At 37.4% G+C, this 16,616-nt stretch overlaps 1 protein-coding gene across 1 annotated transcript in view; it reads left to right on the top strand.

Moving 5' to 3' along the window:
• LOC125615554 overlaps nt 1-16,616 on the top strand; it is a 209,703-nt gene that overhangs the window by 126,233 nt on the left and 66,854 nt on the right. The window contains exons 9-10 of the mRNA XM_048799711.1: nt 2,378-2,383; nt 4,893-4,903. Of these exons, the coding sequence (XP_048655668.1) occupies nt 2,378-2,383; nt 4,893-4,903 (17 nt within the window). The remainder of the gene's footprint in view (nt 1-2,377; nt 2,384-4,892; nt 4,904-16,616) is intronic.

Below are 16,616 nucleotides of genomic sequence, written 5' to 3'. Positions count from 1 at the left end.
AACCCCACTTGATCGTAGTGCACTATCTTTTAAATATGTTTTTGTATGCTATTTGCCAGAATTTTTATTAAGATTTTTTTTTCACCTATGTTCATCAGGGATATTGGTCTGAAATTTTCTTTTCTTAATTTCACTCACATCATCTTTTACGTCATGGATCAGTTTAACTAGTGCATTCTAAACTCCTTCTCTGACATTTCTTCCACGGTGGTGTCAATGGATTCTGTTATTGGAGCATCCTGGTTTGTTTGTGGTGCTTTGTTCCCTTATTTTTTCATGTTGCTTGTGTGTCTGCCCATCTAGCTGTATGGATCTGAGGCGGTACAGTTTCTACCCTGGAGAATTATAGTGTCCTTGAAGGTTTCCAGTACCTTGCCATTAAGGGGAAGATAAATAATATCCACAACCAATGCAAACAATGTACAGCATTAAACCAAATAGCTCCTGCTAAGACAGCTACAGTTTTGTCACAATAAACAGAAATGATATGTTCAGTTATTGATTACAATAAAAACAGTAAGTTTGCAAAAGGGTTTGCCATTTCAAATGGTGGACAAGGAGAAAACTGAAGTGGTATAGGATGTGAAGATTGTGAGGGAGGAGGAAAGGAAAGAAAGTAAAAAAAATAAAGAGTGAAAGAAGAACAATAGAAGAAGAGAGAGAAAGGGAATGAAGGGAAACCAACAAGTGAGAAAAAAAAGTGTGTGTGTGTGTGTGTGTGTGTGTGTAATAAAAATTTTGAAAATAGAAAGAAAAAATTAAAAATAGAAGAATGCAAAATAAAACTGAAATATATTAACCAGACATGCTGGTCCTCAATAAACTGGTCCATGAAAAATAGCTGGTTTCAAAAAGGATTGAAATGTGAGAGAAAAAAAAATTGATGAAAAGTTGAAGAATTGTTTCCATTGGAGAGCAAAAGATTTTCAGCTTCTCTTCTCCGCTGGGTTTGGTCTGAAGTGTCATGCTTGCTCCACCCTCACAGTGGGGTTGCTAGGGAGAGAGAATTAATCCTGGAGGCAGGACTCCCGGAGCAGGGGTTTAGGTTTAGATATGCCCCAGGCTCTTTTCTGAATGCCAGTTGGTCTGCAGATTTTAAATCAGCCCACCTCCAGGGCCCAGCAATCACTGGTCCACACTGGAAGACTGTACCGCAGAGATCATCCATCAGTTCCACCTGTGTGGGGGAAGACCCAGTTCTTAGTCCACTCCATTACCTGCAGACCCCATGTTTCCTGGTCTTGGGTTCAGTCTCCAAACTCAATCTTTCCTGCCCCCCTACCCATGCATCTCTTCCAGCCTGTCCTGCAAGCAGCTGGGTTGGAGGGGAAGGGAAGAGCTAGGTGGGTTTCCATGACCAGTAGTCCCCTGTGGAAACCTCTAAACATGTTTGATTTTCTCCTGGTCTCTTAGGCATACTCTCTGTCATGCAGCATCAGTTTGTCAGAACTATTTTATGGGCCAGACTTGGACCTGTCAGAAATTGTCTTCCTCTGCTGCCAGCCCCCACATGATGGCTGCAAAATGGTTCCTTCCTCTGTCCTCCACAGCCCACTGGGAAAGATGTGATTTCTTTCTATTTTTTTTGGGGGGGTGTACTGGAGATTGAACTCAGGGGTACTCAACCACTAAGCCATATACCCAGCCCTATTTTGTGTTTTATTTAGAGACAGGGTCTCACTGAGTCGCTTTGCATCTCACTTTTGCTGAGGCCGGCTTTGAACTCCTGTCTCAGATCCTCCTGTCTCAGCCTCCTGAGCAACAAGGCAGGCTGAGGCAGGAGGACTGCAAGTTAGAGGCCAGCCTCAGCAACTTAGTGAGTCCCTATCTTGAAATAGAAAATAGAAAGTGCTGGGGATGTAGTTCAGTGAGTAAGAATGTCTGGGCTCAATTCCCAGTACCATGATAAAAAAAAGAAGGAGAAGAAGAAAAAGAACATAAACTTTCAGGAGATAATGAGTTAATTTTCATTCAGATTGACCTTGAGATATCTTTGATGTTGCCAAGGGAACATAGGTTATAAGAAGTTTGAAGATGAATGTAGAGCTCAGGCAAGTCAATAGGCTATGATTTTGGGGGAATGGAAGCCTTGGACTTCAATGCCTTGCAGGATGGAAGCTAAATCACAGTGGGTTAACTGAGTCCAGAATGAGAACAACAATGGTTGTGGCTTGAATCTACTTCTAGGCAGAGATGAAAATTCTACAGGGAAGGGAACTATTACCAATAACCCAAGCAAAGGAGTACGATAGGTTGAGGAAGGTCTCTGAAGACACGCAGTAGAGCACAGAGACAACTTTGCACAGAGACAACCTGACACAAAATGTTAGGGTCTGTAAACAAGTCAGGATGGCGCCTGGCATTTTGCCAGGGGGAGTGGCTTGTGAAGTAACGCCAGCGAGCCATTAAGTGTGGAGATTCCTTATTGGTTGACTGCTGTATCGAGTTTATGCTAATTAGATAAGCTGTGTGGAATGTATATATACCCCTCCTGTGCTACAATAAATGGCTCCCACTCCTGCTGTATCAATGTACACAAGTTGCTCGTCACCCCCCCCCCCCCCAGTTATTTTGCTGCAGCCGGACTGCAGCAACAAAAGACCTTGTCTCATGATGTGATCAAGGAGAGGAGAGGGTGAATGCAGATGCTGGGTGGTTTGTGGCAGGATGCAGGGAAATTCACACAGTAATAGCTATTCTTATTGGAGGAGGTGAATTCCCTCCTCAAATCTTCCTTCAGTGGAGGGATCATTCTCTGACGTGGCCCTTAGGTCACTAACAGCTGTAGTCAAATTGCCTAGCTCTCCAGGGCATGTGTGTTATTTAGGTCCAGGCTTGGTTTGTACTTTGACATGTCATAAGTGCTGTACGTCATCTTTCCAGGGCGCTTCCTTTCCTGGGGAAGGCAAGAGTCTTCTCTGATCATTTGGTTTTCTTTTGACCACTGGCTTGCAGTGTAGCCTGAGGGAAGTTTGTCTCATTCGCTAGAATTTAGACATTTCCTTGTATACCAGGGTAAAAATAACACATATGTGTAAATTTTATGGTGCTCCACATGAGTTATCACTATATTATTTCAAATGACTAGTGCTTCCAAGAGAAGTTAAAGAAATGAAATACTACATCATGTAGTTTAGATTTCTATAAGTAAGATTCACCAGGTATTGTTATGTATCATTTATTCCCCCACCAATACATCTCCTTTCACTTAAAATGACTGTTTACAGCCATACTATTCACTGAGATATACATTTTAATCATCTAGATTAATTATAAAGTACCAAAAAAAGTGAAGTATTTGTGCACCAAATAGTTAGAATTAAAACCTTTGCTACTCAAAACAAATGGGCATTTGCTTTAAAAAAGAAGAGAAAGATGACCCTATGGGGAGATGTATGTAGGAATGGGAAGCTCTTTAATGGACACAGAATGACTAAGGTCAAAGCAAAGGTGATGGAGTGCATGGGCATTATAGAGAAATAATCTGGAAAATGTAGGGTAAATAATACTCAATGTAGCTCCTACTGTCCTGCCATGTTGTAACTGGACATGCTCAGTTATCCAAAGCAAGGTTTTGCTTGTATTTTAGAAGCAGATGCCCTTAACATTTTTTCCTCTGTTTTCTTTCTTTCTTTCTTTCTTTCTTTCCTTCTTTCTTTCTTTCTTTCTTTCTTTCTTTCTTTCTTTCTTTCTTTCTTTCTTTCTTTCTTTCTTTCTTTCTTTCTCTTCCTTCCTTCCTTTCTTTTTTTATTTTTTAATTTTTTTAATAATGATAAAGTAATTTCCTATAGGCAAAAATTATCTGTCTTTTCTATCTTTCCCATATGCATCAATAAAGTTCCTCCAGTGTGTGAACAACAACAACAAAAAACCTCTCCATACTGCTATTCATAAGGTATCTTTCTCTGAAATGGCCTAATGGCTGGGTGGACCAGTTCTATGAAGGAAGCGCCATTCACAGCAGATGTGTCTAGTCAGTGAAACTGGGTTTTGCACTGGCCTGACAATAATAAAGAGACCCAGACGTCATGAGGACTTACCTTAGTGAAAAGTGCCACTGTAGAATTGCACATGTTGACTGACTTAGGTTAGTGTGTGCTGAATCCAAATGTTAACACAGCCACCCTAAGTCGTTCTGTGTTTTCCATCGAGGCTGTGGAGACAGTAGTGAAAACATAGCTGGCATTATGGGAACAACAGTGAAATTAAGTCTCTTGTGCTGGTTGTTAATAGAGAATTTTGTTTAGCTCTGGGCACTGGAAGCTCACATTGTGGGGTCTGCTGTGTAAGCCCCAGATTGGGCCCTCTGGAGGCCCACTAATTGGCTGTCATTCCTCCAAAAGCCTGAGTCATTTCTTGCTGAAGGGATTCTACTAGAAAAATTCTCACTCCCCCGTAGCTGTGGTAGGAGAGGTGACTTGAAAAGGCATAATTATTTTGACTTGATTTTATAGTTAGGAAGAATAAATATTTAGGCAAAAATTGAAACTGCAGAAAATAATCAAAAAGTAAGTGAAAAACACACCAATAATTTCCTCATCTAGACAAAACATTGCTGATCGGAAATTTATTCTGATTTTTTTCCTACATATATTTATTTTTACAAAAATTGAAATTATCTACCATGAATATAACTTCCTGTGATGATTTTCTACTTAATATTATATGATACATTTTGTATTATTTACTAACTTCATAAACATGCAATGCCTGTATGACATTTAAATATTTCTTTATTGTTGGGCAATAGATTGTTTTATATTTTATGCATCTTATAAATAATTCTAATATAACATCTTAAGGCACATGGTCTTGTACACATTTTAAATTAGTCTTTGCATAGGATCCTAGAGACCCATGCATATCAGTTCAGATACTATGATGTTTCTAAGACACCTGATAGGTATTGCAGAATTGTTTCTAGAAAATTTTATGGGTGAGGAGGCTTATAGGACTATATTCATATCATGCATTAACCTTTTTAGTCTAATACAGAATTTCATGATTTTTCCAAATGTGTATTCTTTTGCTTACTAGCTTCTACACATTCTTAATATGTTCATTACTCATTTATATTTCCTTTCCTGTGAATTGCCTTTTAACTGTCGTTTTTGCTTTATTTTCTATAGATCTTTCAAATGTTTTTCCTACTCAGTTATAGGAGCTTTATAGATATTGACAGTGTTAACTCTTTTGTCATAGTTTGAACAGATATTTTCCATTTCTTAATCACTGTATAAGTTTATTTTGATTTTAAAATAAATACATTTACATGTGGCAAAGTCTTTTATCATATTGTGACTTATTTAAATGACTCAGTTTTTTAAAAAGCCTTCCTCATTTTGAAGTTTTATAGTTATTTCCTTCTGTGCTTAAAGGTCTGATTTTTTTCCATTGAACTTATCATGGGCCAGGTGGAAGTCATTGGAATTGGGTAGTGTCAAGATCTAAATGGAGCACCCTTTTATCTGTTTTTACTGGTGTGTTGTTTACCTTGATATAATCACTTAATTATATCAAGTTAATATTTATAATAGTACATATAATTAATTAATACCTAATGATATTAATTATTTTCCCATCCTATTGAGTTTTAAGCAGTTTAGATTCTTCTGTTTCTAGTATGATGCACAAAATGAACTTCTTTTTTTCTAGAGCTTCTTTTGCAAAACTTATCTTTTTTACCAAATATTCATTTTTAGGTATTTACCATAAGGGTGACAGATGGGGTGAGCCCCATCCATGAGTTGGATGTATGTTTGGCCTTGCACACTCCATCCCAAAAAGTCTTCATTGGTATCATACGAATGTGGTCTGATTATAAATCCTTAAAATCTGCATAGCACCAAAGATCTACAAGCTATTTACATAGTTCTTTAGAGTTTTCAGAGAATGAGCAATCATAGTTTAAATGTGATATGGCTGAATTACTGTAGTATGCTGATTTTAAGTCCTGTGGGTATAGACTGAGGAATGGGATAGCTGGGTCAAATGGTGGTTCCATTCCAAGTTTTCTGAGGAATCTCCATACTGCTTCCCATAGAGGTTGCACCAATTTGCAGTCCCACCAGCAATGCATGAGGGTACCTTTCTCTCCATGTCCTCACCAACATTTATTGTTGTCTGTATTCTTGATGATTGCCATTCTGACTGGAGTGAGATGAAATCTTAGTGTTCTTTTGATTTGCATTTCTCTAATTGCTAGAGATGATGAACATTTTTTTCATATATTTGTTGATTGATTGTATATCTTCTTCTGTGAAGTGTATGTTCAGTTCCCTAGCCCATTTATTGATTGGCTTATTTGTTTGTTTGTTTTTCTTTGTTTGTTGGTGTTAAATTTTATATATCCTAGAGATTAATGCTTTATTTTGAGGTGCAGGTGGTGAAGATTTTCACCCAATCTGTAGACTCTCTCCTCACATTATTGATTGTTTCATTTGCTGAGAAGAAACTTTTTAGTTTGAATCCATCCCATTTGATTCTTGATTTTACTGCTTACACTTTAGGGGTCTTGTTAAGGAAGTCAGATCCTAGGCCAATATGGGAAGAAGATTTGGGTCTACTTTTCCTTCTATTAGGTGCAGGGTCTCTGTTCTAATGCCTAAGTCTTTGATCCACTTGGAGTTGATTTTTTGGCAGGATGAGAGATAGAGGTTTAATTTAATTTTTCTTCATAAGGATTTCCAGTTTTCCAGCATCATTTGTTGAATAGGCTATCTTTTCTCCAATGTATGTTTTTGGCATCTTTGTTTAGTATGAGATAACTGTACTTGGGTAGGTTTGTCTCTGTGTCTTCTATTTTGTACTATTGGTCTACATGTCTGCTTGGTGCCAATACTGTGCCATTTCTTGCTTATAGCTCTGTATTGTAGCTTAAGGTCTGGTGTTGTGATACCTCTTGCTTCATTTTTTTTTTTTTTACTAAGGATTGCTTTAGTGATTCTGGGTCTCTTATTTTTCCAAATAAATTTCATGATTGCTTTTTCTATTTCTAAGAAGAATGTCATTGGGATTTTAATAGAAACTGCATTAAATCTGTATAATGCTTTTGGTGGTATGGCCATTTTGACAATATTAATTCTTCCTATCCAGGAGTATAGGAAATCTTTCCATATTCTAAGGTCTTCTTCCATTTCTTTCTTTAGTGTTCTATAGTTTTTCATTGTAGAGGTCTTTCACCTCTTGTTAGATTGATTTCCAATTTTTATTTTTTTCAGGCTATTGCAAATGGGGTAGTTTTCCTAATTTCTCTTTCAGTGGATTCATCACTGATGTTTAGGAATGTGTTTTATTTGTGGGTGTTGATTTTATATCCTGCTACTTTGTTAAATTCACTTATTAGTTACAGAAGTTTCTGGTGAAATTTTATTAGATCTTCTAGATATAGAATCATGTCACTGGCAAATAGTGATAGTTTGAGTTTTTCTTTTCCTATTCACATCCCTTTAATTTCTTTCTTTTATTTAATTGCTCTTGCTAGAGTTTCCAGGATGATGCTGAATAGAAGTGGTGAAAGAGGGCATCCTTGTCTTGTTCCAGTTTTTATAGGAAATGCTTTCAATTTTTCTCCATTGAGAATAATGCTGACCTTAGTTTTAGAATAGATAGCTTTTATGTGTTGAGGTATGTTCCTATTATCTCTGGTTTTTCCAGTGTTTTGAACTTGAATGAGTGCTGTATTTTGTCAAATGCTTTTTCTTCATTGATTCTTCTTGAATGGGTTCTTGATTGTTGCTCCATTGCCTGAGAACATCAGACTCTCAGTCCTTCATTCTTCCAAAGTTCACTCTGCCAGTGATTCTCCAGGGACTTTCCAGAAGACTTCTCTCTTAGACTGGGGTAACACCATTGATCCCTCTTGTTTTGAGGCTCCAGCCTCTTGGAAGGTGCAGCTACTGCTTCCTCCAGCTCTCCAGCCTGCAGATGGCCATTGTGAACTATCCAGCTTCTGGTTGTATAAGCCAGTCTAACGAGTCCCCTTTTTATAATTATACCTCCTGTTGATTCTGTTCTTCTAGAGAACCCTAACTAATACACCCTGATAGAAATGGACTATGTGCATTATGACATGCTTGAATAGGAACAGACCTTTTTCAGAGGTTTAGGTATGATATCGCGTCAGCTCCAGTAAACTGGAGAGTTGTAATGAAAACAGCTCATTGCTGTGGGTGCATGTACTTCAGGGTCCCTTCTCTGCTCTTAGACCCTGAGAACTCTGGGGTGGGCCATGGAGCCACACTGTGTGCTCATCCCCCTGCTATCTGGTCTTCAGTAGACAGAGTGTGCTTTTCTCCCCCAACTTTTCCCATCTCTAGCTGCAAGAAGCTGGGAAAGTTTAACTGAACGTTCCTTGATATGATTTTTTTTCTCTTAAAAATAAAACAAAAACTTGTCAGTTAGTTAAGACTAAATGGCCAATTGGTTATTTGGTGAGTTCACTTTTGTTAAATTAGCCTGATTCTGTGTTTTTTTTAATTTTAAAATTTATTCATTGTTTTCAGATATACATAACAGTAGGGTATATTATATAGGGTATAATATACATATTGTACATACATGGTGTGTAACCCATTCCAATTTGGATCCGATTCTATGGATAAACTTGATGTGGACTTACACTGGACATGTATTCATATATGAGCATAGAAAAGTTATGTCTGGTTCGTTCTACTGTTTTTCCTATTCCCATGCTCCTTTCTTCCTTTCATTCCCCTTAGTCTAATCCAATTATCTTCTCTACTTCCCCTCCCAACCTTCCCTTGTTATGGGTTAGCATCCACATATCAGAAAGAACATTCCACCTTTGGGTTTTGGGGACTGGCTTATTTTCCTTAGCATGATATTCTCCAGTTCCATCCATTTGCTGGCAAATGCCATAATTTCATTCTTCTTTATAGCTGATCAATAAATAGTCCATTGTGTACATACATCGCATTTTCTTTATCCATTTATCTGTTGAAGGGGTTCCATAGTTTGGCTCTTGTGAATTGAAAATTAGCCTGATTCTAAAACCTCCAGGACAATAGGAACTAAAATAAATTACTAGAAATTCTGCTTTCATCTCAAGATATAGGAAGCAGCATGTGAGATGTGCTGAGCAGGTGTCAGGAAGGCATGTGTACCTGGAGGAAATGACAAGGTGAATGTTCATCTGTTTGGCAAAGCCCAAATCCTAGGGTTGGGCTGGCTTAATGTAGTTAGGGTGAGAAGTTTCCTTGTGCACTTTCATGTAAATACTAGCACCTGATGGTGTCATCTCCCTGGACCTGTGCCCCACCCTACCCCGCTGTCCTCATGGCTGTCTGCATCTTATGTAATCTCTCTAAAACTCCCCCTGAAGAGTTTTCATCATCCTTTTCACCAAAACAATTGGATAGATAACCAAACAAATAAAACAACTTCTTTAGAATTCCTGCCTCCAATGAAGTAGGAATAGATGTGCATAAAAGTGATACGTTGAACTCTATAACATGGTATTTGGACATTACAGAAGTGGTCAATTTGAATAAAAAATAAACATTGGAGCAAAATAGAATGAAATTATTGGACTAGACTGGGGACAAGCCTTTTGGTCATAATTCACCCTTCTCTTTCTCTCTATTAAAAAAAATAAATAAAATAAAAGTGCCTGGAATACAATGGAACCCAAGTTCCTTTGAATTAACTACTTGAATAAACAGAGGAATACAGTTTCTTATATGACAAAGAGACGCCTTTCAAATAATATACAACTGACAGGCTACATGTTTAAATGACACATCTCTCAAGAGTTTTTGATTTTGAATCCTCAGCTGGGTATAACAGACTATGAAAATGTATACACACAGCTCTCACATGAGTCATTGTAGTTACCAAAATGATCAGAGTAGAGTTTTAGGTTGGTATGGTTTGGTTTATTTTGGCAAGAACCAAAAATAAATAAATAAATAAATAAGGTGCAATGTGAAAAGTTACGAAGCTTCAGAACAATGCTCATAGCAGAAGAAATGAAGAACGTTAACTTGATAGACATAAAGAATCCAAATGCAAAGAACCCAGGGAAGTGATAACCATGTCAGAGATGCAGAACCTCCTTTAAACTCCTTTCTTGACAGTCCTCTGCTCTACCTTGATATCTCCAAGTCTTGATTTGACTGTACCCAGCCCCCATCCTCTGCCTCCCTGCCCAAGTAAGTCTTCCCTAATGATCTGTGAAGTAGGTTAATATGAGGCATGCTTAGATGTGCACAATCACAGATGAGCTCCTGGTGATCCTGGTCACACTTGCAAAGGAGCTGTTCTGACAGACCGTGTCTCCGCCTTTAGTCTGGGTTCAGCACCTCAGCAGCCATCCTCTTAGCCACTGACCTTGAACTTGACACAGGCCTTTTATCAGCGCTGGGCTGATAAGTTCAATTTGAGAAAGTGCTGCCACAGTTGTTCTGGTTCACTTCCTCTTTACAGTTTGGATTTCCCTAGGACAGATCCTCCTTCCTAGACTAGTGAGTCAGTAGCCTCGAAGGAATATTAGTCAGTATGAGCCAGTAGAGTTGATTCTCAGGAAGAATAGAATCCTAACCCTAATCAATATATTATTAGCTCTCACAATAATCACAGACTCTCCCAGTGTGGATTAAAAAAAATCCCATCATATACCCTCTGATGTGGCATATGGAGACTTCGAAGAGAGCTTTCACACTCCATGAGATCACTATTGGCAAAAGGTTCCTGGATATGGCCACAAAAATGCAGGGAACAAATCCAAAACCGACAAACGATACTACATCAAACTTAAAATGTCTACTCATCTAAGGAAACAATTAATACAGTAAAAAAGGCAACTTACAGGATGGAATAATTGAAAATCCTATATTTGATAAGGGATTAATATTCAGACCACAAAAGGAATTTCTTCATCTCACCAATGGAAAAAAAATAGCTCTAATTTAAAAAAATTAAAAAGTCAGCAAAAGGACTTGAAGAGATATTTCTGTTAAGGGTGTAAAAAAGAAGATACTCAACGTCACTCATTATTAGGAAAAGGGAAATACAAACCCCAATGAGACATCACCTCACGTGCAACAGGACCATTCTTATCAAAATGACGGAAAATAACAAATGCTGGAAAAGACATAGAGAAACTGGAACCCTGAGCACTTTGGATGGGAATAGAAAATAGTACAACCATTGTGTACAACAAGGTGGAGATTCCTCAAAACATTAAACATAAAATAATCTGATCTTGCAATCTCACATCAGGAATATTTCCAAAGAATTAAAAGCAGGACATATCTGAGAGATACTTGCACCGCCCCCCCCCCCCCACATGTTCATTTCAGCATCATTCACAATTGCCAGGAGGTAGAAGTAACCCGAATGTCTATCAACAGATGAATGGATGGAGGAAATGTGGAATAGCCATACAATGAAATAAGAATATTATGCAGATTTGTAAAGGAAGGCAATCCCGTGACATGTTATAACATCGATGAACGCCAAATAAATGATGCTAAGTGAAGTAGGCCAGATGAATTCTGTACCATCCCACTCATTTGAAGTGCCTCGAGTTGTTAAAATTACAAGAATGAAAATTAAAAAGGTGGTTACCAAAGTCTGGGGAGTGGAGGAGGGTGAATAGGTGGTTAATGGCTGTAGAGCTTCAGTGTTGCAAGATCTATTCTACACTGTGAGAGTGTACCTAAAACTAGCGAACTGTATACTTAAAAATGATAAAAGAAAAAAAAAAGCACATTTTTGGTTAACTTTCCTGTAATGAATGAGTGTGATTCACTGGTTCAGCTCCTGGATTTTGAAGGGGAACAGAATGAGTTGAGCCTGCCTGTCACTTGCCGGTTTTGTGTCCTTTGGCAGAGGTGTCTTTTGACCCTGCTCCTTTATCTTTAAAACATGGATAATAAAATCAGTCTTAAAACTTTGAGGAATACAATTAAAGTGTACAAAAATGTGTATTACAGGTGTTTATTCAATAATATTAATATTGACTATAATTCAAGGTAAATCCAAATTTAGCATAGCAACTTAGAGTTTTCAATTAATGTCAACCACGTCACATTTAGGCTCCAAAGGGACTTCAAAATCAACATCTGGAAAAGAAAGCCACAGTCTCCTTTTTCAAATTTCTCTTCATTTAGGATTCCCTGTCCCAGCAAATGGGATAGATCACCATCTACATCCAATGAGAGGAGGGGAGAGGGAGGGTGAGAGAAGGGAGAAGGGAGGAGGAGAAGGAGGGAGAGAAAGACAAAAAGAAAAATGAGAAGAAACCCTGGTGTTGTCTTGAAATTCTCTCTCTCAGCCACCATAGCCACCATCTGCTGAAGGTCTATCTATAAAGTATGTCCAGTCTCCTCCCTGACTTACTTTAACACGACCCCCACCCCGATGGGTAAGGTTATATTTCTTCTTCTTCTTCTACTCCTTCTTTCTCAATAGGCTCTCTTTGCTCTAACTGTCATGGTTTTTAAGCCACAAGAAAGCATCACTTCTTGCTTGAGCCCATATAACACCTTCCTATTGCTCGTACTGTGAGTGCTCTATGGACCTGGGTCCTGCCTTGCTGTGAGGTCCTGTGCTCTTTACATCACTATGTCACCTCCACCTTTAGCACTGTGACACCTTTCTGGAGTCCTTGTCTTACCCCTACTGGTTGTGACCCATCCCTCATATTCCCCGAAGTTGCGGTAACTGTGTGAAGAAACTAACGAGGGTGATTTTCTCATTCAACCTTGAGGCCACACGTACCTTGGAGGACATTGTTCTCATAACTGGACACGGAGGACAGGACTCTGTATAAAGAAGCAAGGGGAGGGTCTCAGACCACTTCCCACCCTATGGACAATTTCATTTTCTGAATTTCTCTTTTTCTTTTGTTTATACCTTTATTTTGTTTATTTATTTTTATGTGGTGCCAAGGATCAAACCCAGTGCCTCACACATGCCAGGCAAGTGCTCTACTGCTGAGCCATAGCCCCAGCCCCTCTTTCTCCTTTTCCTGAAATGCTCTTTGCCTTCTTTTCTCTCTTTATAGATCCTCCCTTGTGTTTCTCTTTTCCTCTATTTAGTATGATTTCAAGCCAAAGTCATGTGAATTTCAATCACTCTTAAGCAGAATGGAGGGCATCTGAGGATTTCTGGAAAATCAACAAAAACTGCATTCATACCTACGGCTTGTGTGTCATTCACCTCATTTAAAGTGTTCAATAGTTCTGCTAAGGAGTAAGTGGGCTTCAACGTGTGAAAAAATGAGAATAGATTTTAGCAAGAAGGGGCTGGTGACACCAAAAAAAAAGTTTGATTGTTTATATGCTGTCCCTGTGTCCTTCTGATATGCCTATGAACAAACAAGTATTTCCACATTGACTACCACATGTGTAAAGTCACACCAACAAATGTGCCTGCAACTTTTGGAGTTAGAAGGAAACAATTACGTTTGATTCTTCTTTTTCAGATACATATTTGCATCCAGAGCTATTCAAAGTCATAGATTCCATCCTTTTCGTGACCCTTAAAGTAGTACAGTAGCTAAATGTTCACACTTGTCCTTTTTAGCTTTAAAAGAAATGTCACATACTAGGTTTCTGTAAATGACCCACATTCAGATGTGAACCAAACATAATAGCTTCTGCCACTCACCAAGCAATGAATTGCCGCAAATGTAGGACACAGGGCAGAGGACTTGGTAAATTGCTTTGTTTCATTGGCCATCATCGGAACCTGTGGCATAATATGTGACCTATTTCTATAAACAATCATGCCTAAGGCTTTGCAGACAGGTGGAATGTAGTTTCTCTTTTAATTACATTTTGAAGAAATAATTTAAAAGTAACAAAATTTTTTCAGCCATTGAATCATTATATTGTTAAAGGAAATCCACATTTGTAACTATTACCATATCACGACATATACTTGAATAGAATAAAATTTTCACTTTTTATTAAAAAAAAGACAACTCAAGACAACAAAAGCTGCAAGAGTTCTACAATGGACTTGTATAATCTTCTTCCAGATCCACTAATTGTTAAAAAATATTTCATCTGTGCTTTTCTTTTTGTCCTCTCATATAGGATCCAATAGCTTAAATTTTATATAATTCAGTTTGATATTTTCATATGCACATATATACATCTAAAATGGCAGAAAATGAGTAAAAATGTGTATGTGTATGATTCTGATCCACTTGAGAATAATTCCATTATTCTCAAGTGGATCAGAATCATATGACTCACATGCTGTACTTACAGAGGGAATAGTTTTTTCCTTTCTCTTTCATCGATGTCACCAATATGTTTATAAAATTGAAACTTTTTCACATTGTTTATTTGTATTTTTCAGAAATTTACCTAATAATGTTGGACTCTAACTTTCCAAAGAGGACCAAAAAGGTGGAGGATCAAAATTACACAAAAGGATAAAACACCCTTTTATCCAATAGAATCAAGTGTTTCACATTATATAGGTGTTCCATTACTTGACTAATTATATAATCAAAAATTACTTAATTATTGATGTTCAGTTTGTTTATTTTTATTTTGCACCTGTAACCATAGACTGTTTTTTCCTTGTGTGATAAGTAAGCTGGCTATAAAGAGCTTTAAAATATGCTAAAATGAATAAAGGTTAGTAAATTGACTCATTAACAACTCTTCATCAAGCTTTCCACCAGAAAATACCATCCAAAATGGAAAAAAAAAATTTTTTTAAGTAAAATGCAATTAATGTTTGTACAGCTTTCCATATTCCAATGTGCCACTTTGTTCTCTGTCAAAACATTTGTTTACCGTCCTGTAGATCCAGGCTTGGATGTTTACATAATTATTCTTTCACACAGAATGAAAGAGAAATAAAAACAAGACAGACATTTTCTGGGCAAAAGGAACAGAAGCCCGAAGAAACAGGACTGTGATTCCTAATTAATTCAAAGTTAATTGCATTGTTGATAATCCTGCACTTAAAATCTTCATATAGAAAATGTTTATGGCAGCAAATTGACAGTAATTTAACTACATTAAATCTTATCACCATTAAAAGAAAAAAAAAGATGAATGTTACATTAAACAAGCTTAAGAGAATGGCGAAGACTAGTTCTTGTTTAACAAGCCAACTAGTAAATCATTCGAATGGCTGACCTAGACTCTCCAAACAGCACAAAATCCACCTACTGGTGTATTCAAGATGGTAGTAGGCGGGATGGGGGCATTTCTCAGCAATAGATGGCTTGCTGAGCATGCGCAAATCCCTGTTTGCGCCCTCAAGGGCATATAGTCTGTCCTGGGTCATCAATTATGCAGAGTGGCAGTTTGTGATTATTTTCATTGAGTGGAATGCAAAATGGTTAAGAAATAAAAAAGACACACAGACCCTATTTTACTGTGAGAGTCAAAAAGTCTATTTTACTATTTTGGAAGAATCAAGGTAGAGGTAGTGAGTGAACTAAAGATATTAGTTGCATCAGTTATTTGAACTCAACATTATGGAATGAAATAAATTTAATAGTTATCCCTGAGTTTGGATTCTGTCTGTTACCTGTAGACAGTATGGCTAACTTTGTTTAATCTTAGTATTAATGTGCAAAAGGCAGGATTAAGGTAAGGCTCCAACCACACAATGGATGTGAAGTTGCCATTATAATGGGAAGTTAAAAAAAAATATTCTGTCCACTAAAGCAAAATCTAATTATTCTGACCATCAGAACAAAAATTACTGTCCATGAATTCTCCACTTCGAATGTGTAGAAAGGCACTTCTATGGGATGCCTAAATATCTGGATAGTGTGATTTATGCCTTAGGCATTATTAAAAGATTTAATTCTCTCCGGTCACAGTGGCACATGCCTGTAATCCCAGAGGCTCTGGAGGCTGAAGCAGGAGGATTGCAAATTCAAAGCAATTTAGCAAGGTCCTAAGCAACTTAGAAAGACTGTGTCTCTAAGTAAAAAAAAATACATACATACATACACACACACACACACACAAACACACACACACACAAGGCTGGGGATGTGGCTGGATCTGTGGTTAAGCACCCTGAATATCCCTGGTACAAAAATGGTAGTTTATTGATACACATTAGGGTTTTTGGTCTATTCTATGGACAGTTAGTGGCATGGTAAAACTCTTCTTGTTGGATTAGTTCCAGGTATACAAAATGAGTGAGTGATAAATATGGAATTTCCTCAGATTTTCAATTTCACTCAATATTTTGAAAATTAAAACATATATTAAAATAAATGGTGGATTAAGGATAGTAACACCTTTTCTCTTTTCTATGGTTAAGGGTACTTAATGGAAAAGTCATAAGCATGCATCTAATTAGTGTCTAGAAAACTCATCTAAATATTACTTTAAAATCAAGGAATTAATGGAGTTTCTATCTTGGGGGACACTAAAACCAACTCATGGAGGAAGTATAAATCCAAATTTAATATTTCTTTAGACAAATTCCTAGTATTTGAACTAATTTGGATATCCACAATCCCATAAATGGTCAAGTCTGTCTTCATATTTTGAAGTCTTTACTTAGATATCAACAATCAGAATCAATAAGTTTGTAGGAAATAACTGCAAAAAACAATCAAATTTGCTTTTTGGATGAGTTATAATATTTAGCTGATAAAA

Source organism: Marmota marmota, unplaced genomic scaffold (assembly GCF_001458135.2).
Source record: "Marmota marmota marmota unplaced genomic scaffold, marMar, whole genome shotgun sequence".
Classification (NCBI taxonomy): Eukaryota; Metazoa; Chordata; class Mammalia; order Rodentia; family Sciuridae; genus Marmota; species Marmota marmota.
This window is presented reverse-complemented; position numbering and strand designations above follow the sequence as displayed.